The sequence below is a fragment of the Neofelis nebulosa genome, chromosome 11, assembly GCF_028018385.1.
Source record: "Neofelis nebulosa isolate mNeoNeb1 chromosome 11, mNeoNeb1.pri, whole genome shotgun sequence".
In the NCBI taxonomy this organism is placed as follows: Eukaryota; Metazoa; Chordata; class Mammalia; order Carnivora; family Felidae; genus Neofelis; species Neofelis nebulosa.
In genome coordinates, this window is record NC_080792.1 from 72,903,806 (window position 1) to 72,926,552 (window position 22,747).

The following is a 22,747-nucleotide window of genomic DNA, read 5'->3' on the forward strand; positions in this document are numbered from 1 at the left end:
CTTTTCTTTTCGTCCTTCCTGTGGTTACCTTCATCTGAAGCTAGAGCCCCTCATGGCAGCAGCTCCAGGCTCACATCCTTCCTCCACACATCAATACAACAGAATCTTCTGGTAGCTTCTGCTCAATAGTGAGGTGGAGGCATTCCTTCATGTATCATGTTCACACTAGGATACGCACCTAACCCTAATCTAATCACCATATCTCAGGGATAACACTGACTGGACTCAGTTAAAGGCAACAGTAGTACCTGCTCTGTAACGATACAAGGAATAGGAGTATCTCTTGTCTTGCTTCATGGATTATATGGCTCAGGAGTTAATTATTCACTTACTTTTTAACAAATATAACAATATAGAATAGTTGAGAGCAAATTCCCAAACTAGAGTTAATAACGTTAATTTCAAGATGGTACATTTTAGGGGTGCCTGGATGGCTCAGTCAGTTGAATGTCCGACTTCAGCTCAGGTCATGATCTCATGGTTTGTGGGTTGAGCCCCACATCGGGCTCTGTGCTAACAGCTCGGAGCCTGGAGCCTGCTTCAGGTTCTGTGTTGCCCTCTCTGCCCCTCCCCTGCTTGCTGTCTTTCTCACTCTCAAAAATAAACATTAAAAAAAATTTTTTTAAACGGTACATTTTACTTGTATTAAAAAAAATAAACTAAAAATCTTATATACTAGTATGTGTACCCTTAAACACGTTGCTTAAGCCATATTGTATTTTGCCTTTAATTGTGAATTATTACATATGAGAACTGCTATCGAGTATGCCATATATTTCCATTTAAGTATATACCCTAATGTAACCTAATATAACCTTTATATATATTCCCTAATACAATATTTAATTTAAAAAAAATGAAATGGGTATAATCATAGGTGGCTTCCTCTGGGATACATGACAATTCAAGCAGCTGGTAGAGTTGAAAGTGAAATTCCTAATGTCTATAATTCCCAATGTCTTCTTTGCCTAAGTCTAAAATGACAACCACTCTGACAGCATTAAGTCCTGCCCATTTTCCCAGCAGTCCCACAACAGGAACATCTCTCCCCTCCCCTGGTGAGACAGTAGGACAGCGTGGTCTCCAGGAATATAAGAGCTATTTTGGCCTTCCAGAGCCCTCACTGGCTACATGACCTTGGGTATCCACCTAATCTTAAAAATGGGGCAGATAATTCTCAGAGAATTGCAGCGAGATTCAGAAAAGCTGTGTGAGCAAGGCATTGCCTTCATGTTGCATACCCTAACCCAGAAGTACAGAGTGCTGTGCCCAAGGCCAATGATGGTCACAAGGCTACCCTGGTCAATGGCCCTTCTTCAACAGGAGTAAGCCAGGACAGATGTCCACTCAAGAGCTCTGGGAAATTGGGTTTGGGCCCCAGAGGGTGGCTCAAAGGACCCATTCACTCACATTCTACCCAAATACATTCCTAGCCTCCAGTCACAGCCTCCGTGATCCAGAGCTCTTGGGATCTGCCATCTGTGGGGGACAGTGCCCAACACCACACCCTACTCCCCATCCCCAGAGCCAATCCGTGGAAGAAAGGAGAGCTTGGAGCACAGGACTCCCCCAGGTCTCCTGACCCCCTTCCCAAATGGTGTTTAGTGTTTTTGGTGTTGACTACAGAGAAGCAACCAGCAGTGCCTTCATTTTAGGCACCCAAACCACGGAACCCGCTCTGCCCCTGGGGGGGAACTTCCAGTAAATGTCAAACAAGGTGAGAAAGAACATCCCTCTGACCAAGTTAAAAATGTGAGGGATCCAGCAGTGTGTAATGGAGCCATGCAAGTGGCACTGCAGAGGGGCCATCTGTGCCCCAGGTCTAGAGTAAGAAGCTTTAGCTTGCAAGTGTGTATTAGGCACAAAGGGGTGTGTGCAGAGTAGAGCAGGGTGGTGACTAGAATACTGGTTCTATGACCTTGGGAATGGCCTCACCCCCTGAGCCTTGGAGAGGACCTCATGGAGCAGCTAGGAAGATCGAATGGAGGGACTGCAAAGAAAAGGCATTACAAACTCTCAAAAGATAAACACACGTGAAATCTTCAGAATAAAATGGGATTTAGCTTTCAAACCAGGAAACAGTTTTCAACAGGCTCTCACCTTCCTTCCTCTAAACACCCACAGCGGCGCCTATGTCCCTGTGATAGCATAATTCCAAAAATAATAGCCGGCGTCTGGCTCTTACTAGGGAGCAAGGCCTGTGACAAGCATTTTGTACACATTCTTTTCATCTTCTTACTGTGTGGCTGTGGGCATATGATCCACCTTCTCTGTGCCTCAGTATAAAACAGGAATACTCAAGATTATGTAGGTTAAAACTGATGAAACACTTAAAACAATAAACAGTAAACTGGTTAAATTTTATAAAATCCTTGGAATGGTTCAAGGCTGTGGCACAATTTAGCATTTTGTAAATAAATAAGTTTAAAAAACGTCACATCCCTGTGCTCACTCAGGGTAAGCCACCTGCCTCTAAGGTCATAGAGCCAATCAGGTGATGGGTGATTCCAGGTCTGCAGGAAACTATACTGCCCCCCCACCCCCACCCCAAGTCTCATCTACATGTATCTCTCTGCTGCCCACTGGCCCAGGAAGTGCATCACACTTGTCCTTGTTCTTCTGTGGTCCTGGCATGTTAAAGGCATTTTGTAGCAATCTGTTAAATACTCAGGGTATGCCTTTGAAAGGTCCAAATGTTTTAAATGAGCCATAAAAAGAAATCTAAGACGGATTCATGAAAGACTTGGTGGCAACAAGAATTTAGTTAAAAGTCCAGCACTCCTCAGGGCAGAAGAGGAGCCAAGTCTCAGGACACTGATTTCACAAGAAGGACACAAGAGGTTTATTAGACAACCCATGGCAAAATACAAAATGATTAATAATGAGAACAACCATATTCTATCAGCCAAGTGCCACTTGGCACTATGATACTATCCCACAGGACATCTCTGGGTTCATATCTCCTAATATGCTACCTAAAGAAATGAATCCCCTCAAATCAAGACTCAAACACAAAGGGATTCCAGAGACCAGTGGGAAGGAGAGTGGCTTAGAAAGCTCAGGACCATTTGAATTTCCAAACTTAGTAAGAAAGAAAGAAATGTGCAAGGCAGGGTCTCCTGGGTCTGGGGCAGAGGGTGGGGCAGTAGGGGATAGTAGAGGCAAAAACGGCAGTGGCTGAGATCTGACAGCAGGTTTCCCTCTACTTCTTCCTCCCGCCTCTCTCCTTGAGGGCCAGGTGGATGACAGCGCCATTGGCCATGTTGTAGTAAGCCAGCGAGTTGGAATCCTTGATGAAAATGCCCTGGAAAACAGATGGTGTGCTTTAGCACAGGGCAATCTGGCCTTGAATAGTATATAGCCTCACAACTCCCAACATCCATTCACTCTGAACTCAGAGAATACAGGGGCCTGACAGAAGGTAGGACAATGGCGGGGGGGTGGGGGGTTGGGAGGGTGAAAGGGTGGGACTGAAGGTCTCTGGTTCCCTCCCAGAATGCTCTGCTTTTCCCTCCTTCCTAGTAAGTCACACTCTTCCTCTTTGTCAACTCCCCAAGAAGTTGGCCCCCCCATGAAATTCTGACTCTCAAATCAGAAGATCTTTAGAGATCAACTAGTCCAAGTCTCATTTGACACAGAAGGAAACTGAGGCTCAGAGTAGGGATTTGTCAAAGTACTGAGACGGAGAATGAAGCATGCCAGGCGGACACCAGGTTGAGGTGGACTATGACCTCTGTGTCCCTGCACAAAGCCAGGCTACCCCAGACCACACTGGCTGGGATGGCTCTACCTCCCGTTCGTACTTCTACCTCTGGGCCAGAAACCGACCAAATGTCCACCCTAGTCATTCAGGCAAAAAGTTTTTTGGGCCTCACACAAGACTATACTGTGACCCCAGCAGAGTTTCATTCTGTCAGGCTAACCTGCCCTGGCACTCCTAGCCAGCATCATCACTTCTAGGATAGACTCACGTGGCCACCCCACATGTCTCCCCACTCCTTTAGATTCCACAGGTCATTAAGCTTCTGCGATGGCAGAGCTGTTGAACCCAAGGGGCAGGAGCACTGATATGTGACCCACCTCATACTGCAGCTTCTGTTTCCCTGCGGGCATACCCGTGGCTTCGTGAATCTTCACCTTGATGACAGAGACCTGTGGGACAGAGAGAGGTCATTCACCTCTTTGCTAAGGTCAGCTAAAGAAAGCTGCCCCCTGAATCCTGGGATCCAGTGCACCTGATGCCAGTTAGCAACACCAACTCATACCTGATCTGTCAGCGGGAGGGTGAAGACCAGAACTTGTCCATTCAGTTTCCATTCAGTCTTATCCTGCATGTTGGGCACTTGGACTTTGATGGACACTGGACCCTGCAAAATAGGACATGGCCATTATGGCCAGGGAAACCTGAGCCCATCAGCAACTATGCTCTCCTATTCCTGGGCCAGTCTGAACAATGTCTCCTGTCCATGTGAACTCCTGGACTCTGCTCCAATTCACTATTAAGGCCATTAGTATGATGTCACAACTCATCCCCCCCATTTTCAAGATTTGGGATTAAAGGTCTCTGGTTCCCCCCAGCATGCTCTGCTTTTCCTTCCTTCCTAGTAAGTCATATTCTTCCTCTTTGTCAACTCCCTAAGAAGTTGGCCCAGACCAACCCCATGAAATTCTGACTCTCAAATCATAAGATCTTTAGAGATCAACTAATCCAAGTCTCATTTTACAGAGCAGGAAATATCTTTCCTTACCTTACCTTTACAGAGCAAAGAAATCTTTAAAACGATCTCTACCCTGCCTTTTGGTGAGTCTGGAACCGAAAAAGTAGTAAGAAAATGCCCTGCAAACCCCAAAAGCACCACAGAGAGAATATAAACTGCCAGGTCCGAGACCTAGGCTCCCAACTCAGTTTCCCTGCTAACTAGGTCTCTCTGAGCCTCAACGCCAAGTTTATAAAACAAGTGATCACAACGACTGCATGGTACTGTTGTAAGCACTGAAGAAACAAGTGCCCATAAAACGTGTAGCTCTTGGCACTTCAGCTGGTACTCAGAAAATGGGAACTGCTATCAGAAAGAAAAAAAAAAATCTGGTCAAATGCACTGGGGGAGTGTGGCTAGGACTGTTTCTGCCTCCTCACTAGAGGTGGACAGCTTCCTTAGGCACTGGAAGTGTCAAAGTTCTCCTTATTTCTAGCACCCCAACAGGATCCCCACAACAGGGAGAACTTCAAAGGACTGGAGCCACAGAAGAAGGTTGCAAAGAAATTAAGAACTACACCCGGGATTTCTTCCAGTATTCAAGGTCCCTTCACACTCAAGTCCTGCTGCCTACCAGCTAGTTTTCCTACTGGTCTCCATGATAGTTCACAACAGAGGGACTGTCTATTTGGTCCGGTCCTTCAACTGTTGACTATGCATCTACTGTGTACCCAGAAGCCCTTACAGGCTTCCAATAACTGACCCAGGCTCCAGAAGCCAAAACGGTGGGAGAAGAGGGTGCGCCAAGGGAGTGTGTAACTGGGGCAAGACTGGGTCCCCCCACTAGTCACTCCAGGCCACAGGTGGCACTCTGGTATCACATACCTTATTTCTGCGTAGGAATTCCTCCTCAGGCACAAGGCTGTCCTCTGTCTTCAGTTTCTTGGAGGCAGGCTCATCCTCCATGGGAGGTGGGGGGTGGACAGGGGGCATGGGGGCTGGAGCTGGGACAGGTGCCACAGGAGGAGCAGGCACAAATGCTGCCAAGACAGGAATAAGCAGCCGCATGAGTGGGAGGAAGGGCCCTGGGACTCAGGGATGGTGATAAATGAGGAAAGACTGCAAAGGTGTCCCACTTCTCACAGTCAGGGGTGTGAAGAGTCACTCCTGGCTCAGTCTGAGAGCCAGTAAGTTCCCTGGCAGGGAGACCTAAGAGACTGCCCACACTGGGCAACAGAAGCCTAGAAGAGGGGCAGGACTGATGGATGGAGTAGGTGCCAGCTGACAGCAAGTCTCACTAGGCCTCTGCACCTGTCTGGGGCCTGACCACTCTAGGTGCACAGACCCCAGCTCTGCCACATCAGCCTATCTCCCCTAGGACCACCAGTTCCCCAGCTCCTAGCTCAGGGATTGTTCACATGGGGAAACCAACGCTCTTCTCTGAGCTGGACGCCCAACGGGAAAAGCTGGGCACTACCATCAGCCACTGCTGATGTGCTTGGTCCATAGTCCTGACCCAATGGCTTGGAAAGCGACATGAGAGACACTGACCTGTTGGCACAATCATGGGGGGTGGGCGGGGTGCCATGATAGGAGGGGCTGAGGGAGGCATGGGCACCACATTGATCCTGGGTGCATGGATGATTGGCGGCATGGGGGCAATCACTGAGCCTGGGGGTAGTCGGACCACTGATGCCATCGGGGGGCGGGGCATGACAGGTACTGCAGACACAACCGTGGTACGAACAGGAGGTGGCATCTGTGGGGAAGAAGGGACACACAGATCACAGAAAACCAAAGGTGGACCTCAACGGCACATATGGCTGGTGATTAGCCACCAGCAACCTTTGAGGATGGGGACTGGAAAGCTCCGACTCAATCCCCTGGGACTGACAAACTGCAGCCCATGACTAAACTCTGACAGGAACTACGCCAAGAGAGGCCCAGGGTGACATTCTTTCCTCCTGAGACTCAACCAGCTGCTTGTGGCAGACACTGAAAAAGCCACTAAAGAGGGTGACCTCAACTTAGCTTCCTGGAGACAGGCCAACAGTCCTCGAAGACCTGTTAAGCCCTGCAGCCCTTCTCTGCCCCAAGCCTGCTTCTCACTTTTGCCTCCTGCTTCCCTCCCTGTTCCAATCCTCCCACACAGACTAGAGGTTCCCACTTACTATTAAAGAGTTCTTTGTCTCTCAACTTAACCCAAGCAGCCCTTGAGCCCCACTGCAAGGAAGCTGTCCTTCTCAGCCAATAGTGTCCAACCCCAAAAAGCAAACGTTAAAAGATTAGTCCCAAAGTGGCTACTGGCTTACTGCGGGTGGCCGAGGCACAGAGGTAATGGGAGGGGCAGAGCTAGGAATGTTGGTGGCTGAAGACGGAGGTGGTGGCTGCTGAGGAAGTTCATTGGGTTTGCTGGGACCAATCTTCTCCTTGGTATCATCCTCTGGCACTAGGCCCTTGGCCTTGTGGATGGCCTCAATCTGCTCCTGAAGGGTGATATTGGCCTGGGCAGCCTGCTGGGTCCGCGCCATGCTGCCTGAGTGACCGTCCCAGGTCACCTACAAAGGAAAGCAAAGCTGCAGCTTGTCAGGGCTTCTGAAACTGAGCCCAAGTATAGGAGTGTGAGGGTGGGGAAAGTACTAGGATCCACAAGAATGTCACCTTTTCCTCTGGCTTCTGGATCTCCTCCTCACCAATCTTCTTACCAATGGCTGTTTCCTCTACACCGAAGATGTCAGTACGCCGCTCAGCCAACTGTTTCAAGCTGCTTTCGATATCCAGACCTGGATAGTCACAAAATGGACGCAGGGAGCAGAAAGGAAACTAAAACCAGGTGTCCTTCCAACATACCAGCAACTCTCATGGTGCAGGGTAGAGGCTGGTCCCATGGAGCAGGCCTGAATCTGGGTCCCAACACAGCAGGCCTATCCTCTGAGCCTGGGGAAGGCTGCCCAACCAGCAAAAAGCCCGTACACTAGAGGCTATCCAATTGCTTAACTTACAAAAAGCAACTGGGAGGACAGGGTCACAAAAGCGACAAGTAGCAGTCAGGACTAAAAGCTTAGTCTCCTGCTTCCGGGACAGTTTTCTCCCTATTGTGTCTCATTTCAAATTGCTCAAGGTGCTCCAGCCACCAGAGCCCTCATTCTAAGACAACTCCAAGACAAGCACCCTTCCAACTCTGGGATGTCTGGGATGTCATCCATGTCAGGTGTCTGCCTCTGGAGGAGTCTTACGAAGAGTCCTTCTGGAAAACGGGCAGTTCTTCTGTAGCATCACAGACTATACCTATCCTCCAAAGTTTTTGTTGACCTCAATTCTTGCTTTTCGTTTCTTTAAAGTCTAGACGTGCCCATGGGTCAAAGGGAGTCAGGGCTGAGTCAGAGAAGGGGTGTGGACTGGGTGGGAGAACCCCCACCTCACCTGGTGCATACACCTCATCATCGCTCTGCTTCTCACGGATGGAGCGGTCTCGCTGCTCCAGCCAGCGGGGATCGAGAAGCCCGATGCGCATGTGTTCCTGCATTTTGCTGGCAGGGATCTTCTCCCCCGTGATGGGAGACACGAGATATTCATCTGGTGCAGGGGCTGGAGGCAGGGGCTTGGAAGCTAAAAAAAAAACCCCAAAAAACAGAGATGCTTGAATGAGAATACTGGGAAGCAACAGACGTTAAGAAATTATTGTTTTATTCACGTGTTACTCATCCAAGACCCATCCATTTAGTGCCATGCTGTACCTAGCACTGTGCAAGGCACCTGGGCACCAAAGAGGACTAAGCTCTGTTCCCTATCACCAGGCCTGCAAAGGAAAGACTATCAATGCCTTCGCGACCAGCAACCTCGAGCCCTCTTAGAAACAGAAGGTCTGAGGAATATGTGAAGGCAGGAAAGCAGGCAGGCCCTACCTTTAGGGTCATAATCCTTCCGAACAATGACTTGGTCTGGAGTCGGGGGCAGAGGAGGAGGCATGGGTGTCTCTGGGGGTGGGGGCACTTTCTGCCCTTCTTCTTCATCATCTGAACCCTGAAAAGCAAAGCAATGGCAGGACTTAGAGAAGGGCCGACAGGCCATCCCCCTGCAGCTGAGCCCTGGCGGCTCTCAGAGTGGCAAGGAACCTAGGTCCCTGCCAGCCAGCGTCCATGTGCTAAGCCTCTGGGGGCAGCCGAGGCCAGCCGGCAGCCAGCCAAGCTGCTTCCTCACAACATGAATGAGAGTGCTGGGGGCTGTGGTGCTAACACTCCGCCCAGGCATTTCCAGCAGCTGGCACCAGGCAGTCCCAGGAGGCCAAGGGCACTTAAACATGCTGGGGAGGGGTGCGGGGGGCAAGCTGGCACTCAATGGTAGCTGCTCATGGAGCAATGCTGGGAGGGAGAGAAAAAGTCAATTCCCACAGACACAGGAGCCTTTCTTCTCACACACAAATTCTTTCCAAGGGGAGGAGGCAGCTTGGCTCTAGAGGCTCTATGCCTGCTCAGAGGGCCTGCCTCGGAGGGGGTAGAGGCGGTTGAAGGGAAGCAACAGGCTACACTTAGAAAAGGTCTGGGAACTGCTGATCATTTGGGCCCAAGCTCAAATGTATCAAAGCATGTGGTGCAAAGCGTTCCTTAACTGAGAGCTGGCACAGGAGCAGTGGGGAGCAGGGCCTCTGGGCAAAGGGGGAAGGTCACAGAACAGAGCCAGCACAGCTTTCAGATCCTTGCCTGTGAATGAATCTTTGTTGCCTGAGCTGGAAAGAGGTTCTATGCTGCCTGAGTTTGGGCAGCTGCTCAACCAGGATGCCTTATTCAGGACCTGTGCCTCCTTCCAAGGTTCACAAGGGAGGTGGATCTCTGACTCTGGTGGAGAGCACCCCCATCTCCTTAAGCTCCAGAAGGAAAGGCCAGCCCCACAGGCCCTCCCAGAAGCACACCTCATCCATGTCTTGCACTTGGGTGTCCTGGTCCAACTGGGAAGGAGGCTCCTCTGTTTTTTCTTGTTTCTCATCCTCCTCATCAGACTCAACCTCCATCTCAACCTCTTCACTTTCCCCAAACTTCTCATAGCGCTCCTGAATAAGGATTCGGGCCCCCAGCTCCTCCGGGGTGGTAGGGGGAGGGAAGTTTCCTGGCAGAAAGCAATCCAGAGTCAAAGGGAGACCTCCACAGATGCTCCTTATCAAAGGCCCATCCGTCTGCCCTTCCTGCACTGTGAGCTCTCCAAGGGCCAAGGCTGTCTGACTTCTCTTCCAGCTCCAGACACCCACCCAAGGTCTGGCACTAAGTTTGCTCAATTGGGTTTAAGTGGGGGCAATGTGGTAAATCTAAAGTCTTCTGAGAACAGAGATGAAACACACTGATAAAACCCTCGGGGGCACTGTGCTGCTCCCTGGGAAGAGATGTGCATCTGAAATATCCCAGGATGGTTCTAAGCTCCTGGCTCCCCATCTGGAGTCACACACCTCCCTTCCTCACAGACCTACCTTGCTCATTGGGTTGGAAGTCTACTGTTTCTACCACAACAAAATCATGCCAGTCGATCTGTGCATATGCCACCCGCTCCTTCTCCTTTTCCTCTTCTTCCTTCTTCCTCTCTCGCTCCTGGAACTTGGCCCACTCCACCCGGTAACACACCTGAAGAAACAGAAAACAGCATGATGCTATGCTGAATCAGGGTCAGCTCCTGATGGAGCAGCCACCTTCAATACCTTTACCAAAGCCAGCATCTCCCTTGGAAGAGGAGACTGTTCTGCCTACAAGAGGAAATTCCTGGTATGTGCATCTGGTCTCAGTCAGGCCCAAAGCTTGGACAGAATAAAAATTCTAAATGTCGGGGCACCTGAGTGGCTCAGTCGGTTAAGCGTCCGACTTCGGCTCAGGTCATGATCTCACAGTTTGTGAGGTCGAGCCCCATGTCAGGCTCTGTGCGGACAGCTCAGAGCCTGGAGCCTGCTTCGGATTCTGTGTCTCCCTCTCTCTCTCTGCCTCTCCCCCACTTGTGCTCTGTCTCTCTCTCAAAAATAAATAAAATGTAAAAAAAAAAAAAAAAAAAATTCTAAATGTCACAGAAACCTTGTGTCTGGGCCCCAAGGGCAGCCATTTGTTATAACCTCAGAGTTTTCTGCTTGATTTGGCAAGAGGCTCTGTGCTCACAGAACATCAAACTCCGTCCCAGGAAGTCTGTGTGACAACCAAGTACCCACAAAAGCAGCAGCTATCTGAGAGTCTGAGAACAAAACCTTCATGCAGCTACCCAAAACAGGCAGCACCAATATGCCTTCTCTCCTTGACTCTTGAGAACTTGGGGCCTCAAAAGGCATCTGTCACCAGAAAACCTGCTCAGGAGTTGGCTTCTAGTGAGGGCAAAGAAGAGGAAGATCCAGTAAAGCTGAGAGAAAAACAGAAAGTTAGCAAGCAGACAATCTAGGTTTCTTTGGCTTTTTGTGGCCACAAGGCCTTTCTTCTCACCACTCCTGTGCCTGGAACACAGCAAGGTACCACCTCAGAGCCTATTTCCAAACATGAAACAACCCAAAGTAACTTGCACCATCAGTAACTGGTTATAATTCAGTTTACCTGGTCCAAAACTTCTCTGGGATTCTCAGCCTCTTTCTTGAGCTTTGTAAATAACCCTTTAGGCGGAATCAAGATCTGAAACACAAAAGAGTTAAAGCAACTGTCAGTGCACAACACAGGACAAAGAGGTTGCCTTCTGGAGCCTGTGGAAAGGCATAAGAAAAGTGAGAGCATAGGGTTCCAGGTCCCAATCCCAGCTCCGCTTGGCTATGCAACAACTTTGGGCAAGTTACTTAACCTCTGTAACTTGGCTTCCTTCTACAAATGGTGACACCAACACTTAAAGTCAGCACAGTCAACATTAAAAGGTTGCTGCAAGAATCAGCAGGAAAATACACAAATGCACTGCCTATATCACCCAGTGTACAGTCAGCATGTGCTGGCTGCTCTCAGGGCACAGAAATGTTCCTACCTTTTTGCACATGCTCCCCTGATGACCCTACCCAAGACTGCCACCCACAGGCCCTATCTCCTAGATCTCTGTCCCCCGCTTTCTATTTCTCCACAGGATTTATTACCAGCTAACATCCACTGACATTGCACTTGCCTGTTGCCCCCTCACTAGACCAGAAACTCCACAGATAGAAATTTCTCTGTTTTCTGTTCACTATTGTTAATTCCAGCATTTGAAATGAATTCTGACAATGAACATACGTTTGACAACAAATGAGGGCTTTGTTCAAAACAGCCAGTCATTCTACCTGCCCCAATATTTTTTTTTTTAATTTTTTAAAAAATATTTATTTTTGAGAGGGAGACAGAGAACGTGAGCAGGGGAGGGGCAGAGAGAGAGGGAGACACAGAATCTGAAGCAGGCTCCAAGTCGTCAGCAAGAAGCCCAATGCAGGGCTTGAATTCACAAACCGCAAGATCACGACCTGAGCCGAAGTCGGATGCTTAACCACCTGAGCCACCCGGGCACCCCTCTCCCCCCACAAATAGTATTTATTGTTACTGGTAAACTGGCTCAGCCCACCCCTCCCCCGCCCCCACCCCCATCCTCTCTATACTTCTATCCCAGGAATAAATCTGCTCCTGGAATCTCCCATGGCTAAAGACAGACACCAGTGCCCTCAGGTTAGAGTACTAAATGTCTATACCCAAGTTCTGAGGGAGAAGAAACAGGAAAGTAACAGAGTAAAAAGGTATCTGGGGACCTTTAACCCTGGAAGTAGTCCACTAGGGAAAATTAACACAGGGCTCACTTAAAATTGATACTGTGTAATTACACTAACCCTTTGGCCTTCAAATGATTATTTTAGCTACTCTACCATTTTTGGATTTGATCATTTTCTAAACACATACATCTTTGTAATTCTTTCTAGTTACATACTCAGATCAAAATTAGAGGAAATCATTATGAGTCCTTTTAAGTCAGATCTTTAATGTACTGTTTCTAAATAACAAGAAAAGATGTACAAATTCATGCCACTAATCAGGAAAACAACCTCCACTACATGTATAACAAGAAAAACAAGCCACTGGCAAATCTGTTATCAGTGTTCTTTGCAATAAATTAATGATCTTTTTTTTTAATTTATTTTGAGAGAGAGAGAGAGAAAGAAAGAGAGAGAGAAAATGGGGAAGGGAATCCCAAGCAGGCTCCACAGTGTAGAGCCTGATGTGGGCTCAAACTCACAACTCTTATGTGAGATCATAACCTGAGCTGAAGTCACACATTTAACCGACTGAGCTGCCCAGGGACCCCAGATCCAATTATTTTTCAATACCAATACTGACTTGTCCAGATTCTTGATTACAACAATGTAGTATAATAATTAAGATATTTTTAGCAGGATAATTAAGATCCAGGTCTTAGGGTCTGGAGCAAAAATGCCAGAGGTCATGTCCCAGCTCAGCAAGCCCTGGCTGTGTAACTCTACCCAAATTAACTTTGCTGTGCCCATTTCCTCTTCTATAAAATAAGGAGACCAGTGGCTACCTTAGAGTTTATTAGGAATTAAATGAAAACATGCTACATATACAAGTATCCCATCAATACTGGCTATGCTTACGATGAATTGTTTCTCAATACCTAAACTATATTCTAATTCAAGGTACTTTTTAGAGTGAAAAACAACATAGGTGTTAAGAGTCAGTGCAGCCACTTACTAGCTGAGACCATGAGTAAGTGACTTCAACTCTCTGAGCCTGTTTCTACTTCTGAAAAAGGGGAGAGGGGAACACATCCTAGGTTCTTGTGAAGATTAAACTGGGCAAAAAGGAGGCAATTATTAACGGCTTGCTTCTTCTCAGGTACTGTGCAAGGCAACTGAAGATTTAAATGTACTTAAGAGCAGCTAGTACCACTTGGCCTTGTCACATAGTAGGCACTAACCTAATGACAGTTATCAATCACACGTTTCACTTCTCTTTAAAACCAGCAATCTGTTACATTTAAAAAGAAAAACTCAATAGAAATCAAGACTTTACACTGAACTGGAATTTTTACATCTGCCCAGGGACCCACAGTGGAGTACTGTCCTTGTAGACATGAATAGATTCAGTGCTTCCGCAAGATGCCTTCCTTCCCTAGGCCCAGCACCCTGGCCCCTGCCCTGCCCAGGCACCTTGGTGTACTGCTCCACCAGCTTCGTGAAGTAGTTGAAAAGGCTGTGCTGAGGGCGGAGGAAGTCAAACTGGTAGTTGCGCTGTTCTTTCTGCATCAGCTGCGTCAGAAACTGGCGGCCATTCCTGGCCACAAACTGAGCCGTCAGCTTCACCACATCCAGGTCGAAGGCTGAGATGGAGGGGGGGTCTGCGATGAACTCAAACTCAGGAGGGGGCTCTTTGGGCACGATGGTCTCTTGGATTACCTGGGCTTGGACCTACGATGCAGATAGAGGAAATGTGAGGCTCGAGGTGGGTGGGAAGACACCTCTGGTAGGATGGCATGGACCTCTACGCTTCTGTTAACCATGTGCACATCACTGGCCCATGGTGTGAGAGAATACTAACTCACAAGAGCACCAATTAGTTGGCCAACTGTGGCCTCAACTCCCTGCATGGCTTTGAGCAAGAACCATGCCCCTCTGTATTTCTGCTGTTGCCCTGAAATTGAGGGCCAAAACTTGGTGGCAGAAGATTCTACAGGAACATGCCATATTAAATCCCATCCGAGGGATATGGAGGCCACAGTAAGCCCTACATGTGTGCAGAGGACCCACTGGAGAGGACTCCACGGTTGTTACCTCATCTGGCCTCCACACAAACCACGAGGTGGACAGAGCAGGTACTGTGAATCCTTTTTACAGATGAGGAAACTCAGGTAGCCTGAGGCCCTAGGAGTAGTAAATTGTAATGCAAGGTAACAGAATCTACTTGAACCTTTATTTCCCACTGTAAAACAAGAGGTAGCCTTTGCCACCATGGTTCAGGAAAATAGCAAAGAGAAAGGACCAGTCTAGGTCTATACAGGAGGCAAATTGTGCCAGCCCTTCTTGTCCACACCGACAACCCTTAATCGTCCCTATTTGTGGACCTAGTGAGGATTAGGGTATTAGGGCAGGCCAGATGGAGGGGCCCTGGGAAGGTGAGATGGAAGGGAGGGATGGCTCAAGAAGGGGATCACAAGCCACTGTCCTCACTCCACGGTCAAGGCAAAGAGCAGGGGCCAAGAATTTGAACTCTGGACTCCTGACTGTGGCCTGGGTAAATTGTATTTCCCCAAGCCTTAGGTTCCTCAGCTGTAAAATGGTCACTTTGCTGTCTTCCTTAAGCAGCTGCTGTGAGGTGACAAGGAGACTCCTAAAGCACTGAGCAAAGAGCTGGACAAGCAGTGCTCAGAAAATGCCAACTGTCAGCAGTACTTTGCTATCTGAGCCTCAGTAGATAAAAACCTCGTGTCTCTCCCTGGCTGGTAGAGAGGTTTGGAGAGCAGAGTTCATTATCCTCCCCTCTCTGTCCAGGCTTCCCTCTTAGCCCTGGGGATATGAAGGGAGGGGTGAGCTCCAACCTTCTGGGGCAGCTGCTGCTGGGTGGCCTGCTGCTGCTGCTGCATGACCTTGGGGATGGCAGCCGAGGGCTCCTGAGCCTTCCCCTCCTTGAACTCGCTGACCTTGTGGCGGTAGTAGGCATGGTAAGGGTCATTGGGGTTCAAGAAGTTAAACTTGGGATTGTTGATCTCATTCTGTCGTATCCTAGCTTCAAATTCAGGTCCGTTTCTACAAGGAAGGAAAGATAATTAACACTACAACCCTTACAGTTGCCTAGACTCAGAACATTACCCATTCAAGCCCCCTTCTTGTCACCACTCATCAAACTAGCCCATCCCTAAGCACTGTAGAGGTCCTCCTGAACTCTTGGTGTCACCAGCCAGAGTTGTTTACCTCCTTCAAGCCTGGGCCAGAACGCCTCTACCACAGGGTGTCCCAGACCTCTGTCATTCCTGCAGCCCTTCTGCTAGTCTTGCCATTCCCAAAATTATCTAAGCTACTGTGTCCTTTTAATGAAGTTTATTCATTTTAAGAATTACTTAAAAAGGAAAGCATATACTACTACTTCAAGTAAAAATCAGTATGGCTTTACGAACAAAAGGAAGCATAAAATTAAACATAATGAAAACAAAGTAGTATCGTAATGATAGACTAAACTAGACTAGACTTTAATAGTCTAGTTCAAGGTTTCCTGAGACTGAGGCCAGATCTTAGTTAAAAAGAGAGAGGAGAAAGAAAGAAAAGAAAAGAAAAGAAAAGAAAAGAAAAGAAAAGAGAAAAGAAAAGAAAGAAAGAAAGAAAAAGAAAGGAAGGAAGGAAGGAAGGAAGGAAGGAAGGAAGGAAGGAAGGAAGGAAGAAAGAAAGAAAGAAAGAAAGAAAGAAAGAAAGAAAGAAAGAAAGAAAGAAAGAAAGAGGGCTGGAGTACTGTTAAAGATACACTAGCACCAAACTGACACTTTGTCCTTTGGGTAACCGCAAGGATTGAAAAAAACATCAAAACATAGACCATTTGATGTAATGCTTTGTCCAAGTACTATCTTGTCCAAACTAGTACTTTGTCCAAGTACTACCAAATCACCCCATTTACTACTAAGTGAGGCCCATACTGGAAAAACTGCTCCCCAAGGACGTGATCTGTGCTGCTGTTGAAGGCACATTCAGATAACAAGGGGAGCGGTAAGAATAGAAGGGAGGTCTCTACCTCTCTCGGTAGCTGAGACAGTTTTCCACATAAACCCCAGGTCCCCAGTTTGCATTCCTTTAAAACTTCAGGATAAAAAAAAAAAAAAAATCCGTCGTGAAATTTAGGAAACCCTGATTTTTAGAGAGCCCAATGGCAATACTTCAAGGTGTCAGACATATACACCATCTGTGTCAGTCAGAAAGCACGTTAACCCTAAAGACATAAGATACGGACAATATTCATATTTTGGGTTCACTAACGATTCTTCAAGTTATCAACCCTCCCTGCTCTTTTTTTTTTAATTTCCTAGATTACCAGTTTATTAAAAAAAAAAAGATATTTTAAAGGGTAAAAATGAACAGCCAGATAAAAAGACACATAGGGATAGGTCTGGTAGTGCCCTGAGCACAGGAGATTCTGTCCCTGTAGAGTGTGGGGTGCACCACCCTGCCAGCACCCCCTCAGATGTGTTCTTACTTACCGACGTGGAAGCTCTCTGAATCCCATCAGTTAGGGTTTTTTATGGAGACTTAATTACATAGGCATGATTGATTAAATCACTGGCCACTGATGAGTGAACTCAATCTCCGGCCCCTCTACCCTCCCCACCCCCAAAGTTGGGAACCCAACCTTCTCTTTGACTCAATTTCCCATGTGTAAGATGCAACTAATACTACCTTCTCTCTCTATCCTGGTGAACTGAGAAGATCAAATCAGCTGAGGAGATGCCAAAGTCTTTCTGAATCATAGGGTGGCCTGAAATCCAAAGGCTGTCACTCCTATGAAACTTAGAAAGGGCTGTTCCACAAACATTAGAGATGATCTGGGTATTAGATGTCTGTGGGGGTTCCCTCACTACTCCAGACACAGCCCAACACTCAGAAGATGCTCCAAAATCATCAAGGGATGGTTCTAGGGGCTGCTGGTAGCAGGTCGCTCCCTTTCTTCAGACTTTCACACCCTGGCCCTATTAGTTGCAGAGAGGGCAGGAGACAGGGTACATAAAGGCAATGCTGTGCCCCAGATTAGCAACCATAACAAACTGCCATGGCGGTGGTAAACACCCAGGCTAGCTACTTTGCAAGCTCTGGCCACACCCTGTAGCATGAATAACACCATGAGGTCTCAATTTGACAGTGCATTAGTCCAACTGGAACGTCCTACTTGGGGAAGAAGCATCTTCCCCTCTCTTATAATGCAAACCATATACGAAGAGGAAGGTAAGTGCACACTTAGATATTGCTAAACTAGACAATAATACCCAGCAAATGCCCAGGGCAGACAAAGGGCTGCTAAGAAAAGGGGGCTCTGGTTGCTTCTTCTATCACTGCCTCCTAAGCCATAACCTTACCACATCTGGGAATAATCTGAAAGAAAAAAAGAAGGTAAGAATGTTTGTTCCAAGAGATTCTGTTCTTTTAAATTAACTTAATGTTAATTTTAGAATTATGTTCTCTAACACAAGGAATAGATTTCAGCAGAAAAAGACATGATTCTGAGTCAACCCAGCTGGTGGGACTTTTTAAGGGTAATTTCCACTTCAGTTTCTTGACAGGAAAATTCAGGAAAGACCAAACCAAAAGAGAAAAAACTTCTTTCGGAAAAACATACTCAGTGATTTTTACTGTATGCTCCATCAATCAATATATGTGACCCAACAGAAGTGAAGTAGAGGGTCCTGCATGCTTCCTTTATCCCCGAGTGGGATGGTGCTCGTCTGTTCCTTCATTGCAATGTACATGAAAGCAAGTCCAGATTTTAAAAATGCCTACAAAGCAATCACCTTAGCCAAAAATAAATCTAGAAATATGGAAGCATACATTTTTATTTTTAAGAAAACTTGGAAACTCTTACTTCTGTGGCAGCAGAGGCTGGCACAAAATTATTGGAAAGCTACTTGGCAAAATGTTTAAGAAAATCTTTAAAAAACCCTCTTTCAGCCAGTTATGTGCCACATAGAATTCTCTTCTAAGGAAACAATCTAGAAGGGAAAGAAAATGCTCAGATTTCCCCACAGCTTCATTTGCCAAATTGAAATGTTGGAAACAACCATGAAGGAAAATATAGAGGAGACAGCCAAGTCCAGGAAGGAACATCACCTCAGCATGGTGTATCAAGGACAGCGCAGCATCAGGGGACCACGGAGCTACATGGGAAAAGGCTTATAACACAACACAAAAGGGAAAAGCAGGATGTGAAAGTATCTACTAGTATTAAAGGATCTAAAAAAGGATGCCACGGCCCAGAAGGAAACAGGAAAGTGAAAACAGCTGGTAGAAACTATTCTGGTAGTGAGACTGTGGTGATTCTTCCTCTAACACTCTATTTATTCTGTTTTTAAATTATCAGGGGGAAGAGAGAAGTATGAGCGTTGCTATGAGATACTAAACATTTATCATAAACACAACACTTACTGCCCTAAATCTGACTGTTCAATCAAGCACAGAACAGATTTAACGCAATACCCAAGTTAATCAAAGCCTTTGAAATGTAATAATATGAATCTGCATGGAGCCTGACAAATGAAAGACATCAAGCAGAATAACTTCTACCTTTCATTACATTAGGAGGTTGGGAAAGGAAGGAGTCCTGTATTACATGATGTACTGTGATGGGGATGCTGCCTTGGGGTCAAGGAATGGCCCTTTGGAGTATATGCCCTGACTGAAGGCAGGAGTCTATTCTAGGCCAGCTACTTCTTCCATGCAATGAGCTGTCTGGTCGCCCACAGAAGCCAGAAATCTAGATTTATTGTGCAATCTCCACATTTTTCAACAGTGGCAACTAATTCTAGTTTTAAAAAAATATACTGTGAAGAAAAACAAGAGCTCTTGTAGGTTGCATGAGGCCTGCTGGCTGCCAAAGAGTATTTTAAACTAGGGGATGTGTTGACCTTTGGAGCCAAGTGGCCATCAAGAAGATTCCATCTGAGGAAGTGGGAGCGTATATAAGATGCGGAAGAGTGAGAGGAACTCAGACTGACTTCCATGCCATCCACGAAGACTGCTGACACGTGCAGCTCAGTCCCACTCCTCCTCTCCTGCCTTACAACAACTCTGAGGTGGTATTTTATTCCATTTTACAGATGGGTCAGTTGAAGCTCTGAGCATAATGAGTTCTTACATAATGAGAACAATTAACTCCTTTCTTCGTCTTCCTCAGGTCAGCAGCTCAGACTATCATACTATCATACAGCAGTACAGACACACATACTATCCATGACAAAGCAGCTTTCCAGGCACTTCCTCAGGCCCATTTTGGAAGCACAGGTTCCTGGTGACTCTGGGACTGGGTGTGATTCACATTCTGCCCCTACCATGCTGTGCTGTAGACACCAATCTTGCCCACTGCCTACCTCACCGCCAGCTGGTGGTGTCAGATGGGCTAACAGGCCTAGGCTGACAACGCAGAAGCAGCTACATTACCTGGCCACAAAGCTGGCAGTCTTGTCAACGATATTCCTGACCTCTGGAGGAGGATAAATAATTCCCACCACTGGTTTGGAGGGAGTAGAATCCTCCTTTGAAGAAGCTTCTTCTTCTGTAGGCTGTGAAAACAAGAAAAGGAAAATGATGTCTTAAAGTTCCTGATTTGGGACTGGATCCCCACTGTCAAACTCCTCTAAGATATTATTGAGAATGTAGACTCTCTTCCGTGGACATTCCTCTAGTTAGGATCCTCTGTTCCAGAAAAGTGGTTATCTTAACTGCACTATACTTGAGTGGGACTCTCCTGGGGAAACCAGTGAAAAAAGCAGCCTCCTTGGCTCCCTCACAGGCAAGTGGTCTCAGTGACACTGGGAATCTACATTTTTACCAAGTGCCCCGGTGATTAAGATGCGGGATGGGGGTGAGAATCTGACCACATTCTAAGAAACCATATCCCAGATTTCGGAAGGCCATGTCTGCACCTAGGGATGTGCCTGGCATGGAATATTTAATGATTGTTTGCTGAATAAAGAAACAGGAAACTCTTTGCTGACAACTCCCTATGCCCCTTTCTTCTGCATCTATTCCAGTCTTAACCACCACTCAATGCACAAATGTTCTGTGAAACCCCACTGGAATACCCAACATCAACTGTCCCATAAACTCCAATATTCTTTCTTTACCAGCTTCTTCTCCTTAGTAAACAAAGGGTCCATCTCTCGTCTTACAAAAAAATAGCAGCACCCCTGCCCTCACATTCTTTTCTGCTGTTGTCCTCTCTCCCTCTTCCTCTGGTAAATATCCTGAGTTCTCTGTCTTGCCATTCCTACCTCCTCACCTCCCATCCATTTCAAGTGCTCTTGCCAAAGTAAAAAATGCCAAATACAGCAGCCATCTGATCATGTGACCAGTGACCATGCCTTCACAAAACTCTCTACTCCTCAACTCCCAGGTCCCATTGTCACCTGTCTTTCCTTCTTGCTCACCATTCCATCCAAGTTTCCTTCCTAGCTCCTGTTTCATCTTCTGCCCTAGGGCTCCCCCAAATTCTACTCTCCAAGGTATTCACACTGTACTCAGGCACTCACAACCATGTCCTCTACTTCCCCTACCACCTCTAGGTTGAACAATCCAGCCCAAACTGATGTCCCAGATCACTCTTATGTGCCAGAGAACTCTAGATCCAGCTGACTCCCGGGCACTTTCATCTCTAACCACTTTCCTTATGAATGGTCAACAATGCACTCAGTCATTCAGGCCAGAAACATGGGCCTCCTCTCCCTTCCTCAGCCTCCACATTCGATGATAACTTTTACCAAGCACGTAGTGGGTTCCATATACTTTTCTAAAAACTTTAAATAGATTAACTCTTATAAGAGCCTTATGACGTGAATACTCCATTTACAGATGACAAAATTGAGGAATGTAACGCTTAACTGGACCAAAGAGCAGAACCAGGATTCCAACACATCACTTTAGCTGCAGAGTATGCACCACCAGCCATTTTGTGACTTGAGCTTGCCCATCCCGTCTGTCTCACCCCCCTGCCACAATCTAAGTCAGGCCCTCAGCATCTTTTGAATAACTGTGCTCCTAGCATTTCTCATCACAACCTGCCTACCTGAATTTCTGAAACACAAACATGTCATTATCCAGCTTAAAACTCTTCCCTTTCTCCCCACTGTGTACTAGAAAAAGTTCAAATCCCCCCAAATGCATCTTTTGCCACCCCTTTCCAACCCTACACTTCAATCACACTTTTTAATTTACTCTTGATCTGAGACACCACCTGATGCCTACCCTGGTGTTTTTGCAATTATCTGGTATTACCTTGTTTACTTTTCCCCAAATGACTGGGAAAATACCAGGGATACTGACATACTTAAATATTTGTGCTAAGGGTATGGACTTCTTCTCTCACGTACTCTGCTGTATACTGAACCCAAAGCAGTAATCAGCACACCTGTATGTACTCAATAAAGGTTTGCTGAATGAATAAAGGATGCTATTTCCCCTTTCCAATCACCTATCTGACAAACCAATTCATCTTTCTAAAAACAATTTACTTTGCATTCATGTGGGCTTCACCTACAGGGCATATCACACCACACTGCAATGATTTACACACCTCTTTCCCTCTCGGTTGATTTAAGAGCTGGCTGGTATCAATTATGGTGATTAAAGCAATAAACATTTGTTGAGAATTCACTTATATCTGTCTCCCCACTAGAACCGTGAACTTCATAAACTAGCTGTGCTCCATTCATTCTGGTTCAGTCGGAGCCTCACACGGTGGTTGGCTTAAGGGTACGCAAAGAGTAGATACTGAGAACTACCACAAATGTACCCTACAGGCTGGGAAATTAGGGATTACTGGGCAAAAGCCAGAGGGCAGGGTGAGGAGAGGCAGTACCACAGAAAACCTGCAAGTGAGCTGGATCGGTGTTTCTCAACCTTTAACCAATCACCTTGAGATCTTGCTAAAATGCATTAGTATTTAGTTCTGGCATTTCTAATGAACTCCCAGGTGATGCTGATGCTGCTGGTCCGCGAACCACACTTTGAAAGACCGCTTGTTTCGCTACCCGAAGGCAGCGTAGGGCGGGAAGCGCGCTGCCTCCTGGGACTTGCAGTCCCTCCAAGCCCTCGTAAGCAGCCGCTTCTTCCTCTACACGAGTGAAGAGCGCCCGCGCCGGAGAGGGCCCAGGCCGAGGCTTAGGCTGCCGATTAAGGTGCGGGGGTCGCGGTACCTGTTTGGGCTCGGTGGCCGCCGGCGGCGGCGGGGGCACCGCCTGCACGGGTCCGGCCGGCATGACTGCGACGCTCAGGGCTGCCAGTCCGCCTTGTTGAAGGTGAGCGGTGCTGCGTCAAAGCAGCTCCCCGCACGGACGATACGACAAGCTCGCAAGATGGCGGCGGCCGAGAAAAATCGTCGCCGGGGAGGAGAGGCTGA

General features: G+C 47.2%; 1 protein-coding gene across 1 annotated transcript; it reads right to left on the reverse strand.

Annotated features, from left to right (window-relative positions):
- Window positions 1-2,818: 2,818 nt before the first annotated feature.
- Window positions 2,819-22,734, reverse strand: SF3A1 (splicing factor 3a subunit 1). The gene is made up of 16 exons (XM_058690791.1): window positions 22,545-22,734; window positions 19,792-19,913; window positions 15,204-15,411; window positions 13,819-14,076; window positions 11,249-11,323; window positions 10,156-10,306; window positions 9,607-9,800; window positions 8,603-8,720; window positions 8,121-8,306; window positions 7,359-7,480; window positions 7,010-7,255; window positions 6,249-6,456; window positions 5,583-5,737; window positions 4,266-4,367; window positions 4,081-4,152; window positions 2,819-3,304 (listed from the first exon to the last, which is right to left on the reverse strand). The coding sequence occupies exons 1-16, from the start codon at window positions 22,605-22,607 to the stop codon at window positions 3,203-3,205; spliced, it is 2,382 nt and encodes a 793-aa protein (XP_058546774.1). The 5' UTR covers window positions 22,608-22,734; the 3' UTR covers window positions 2,819-3,202.
- Window positions 22,735-22,747: the final 13 nt, after the last annotated feature.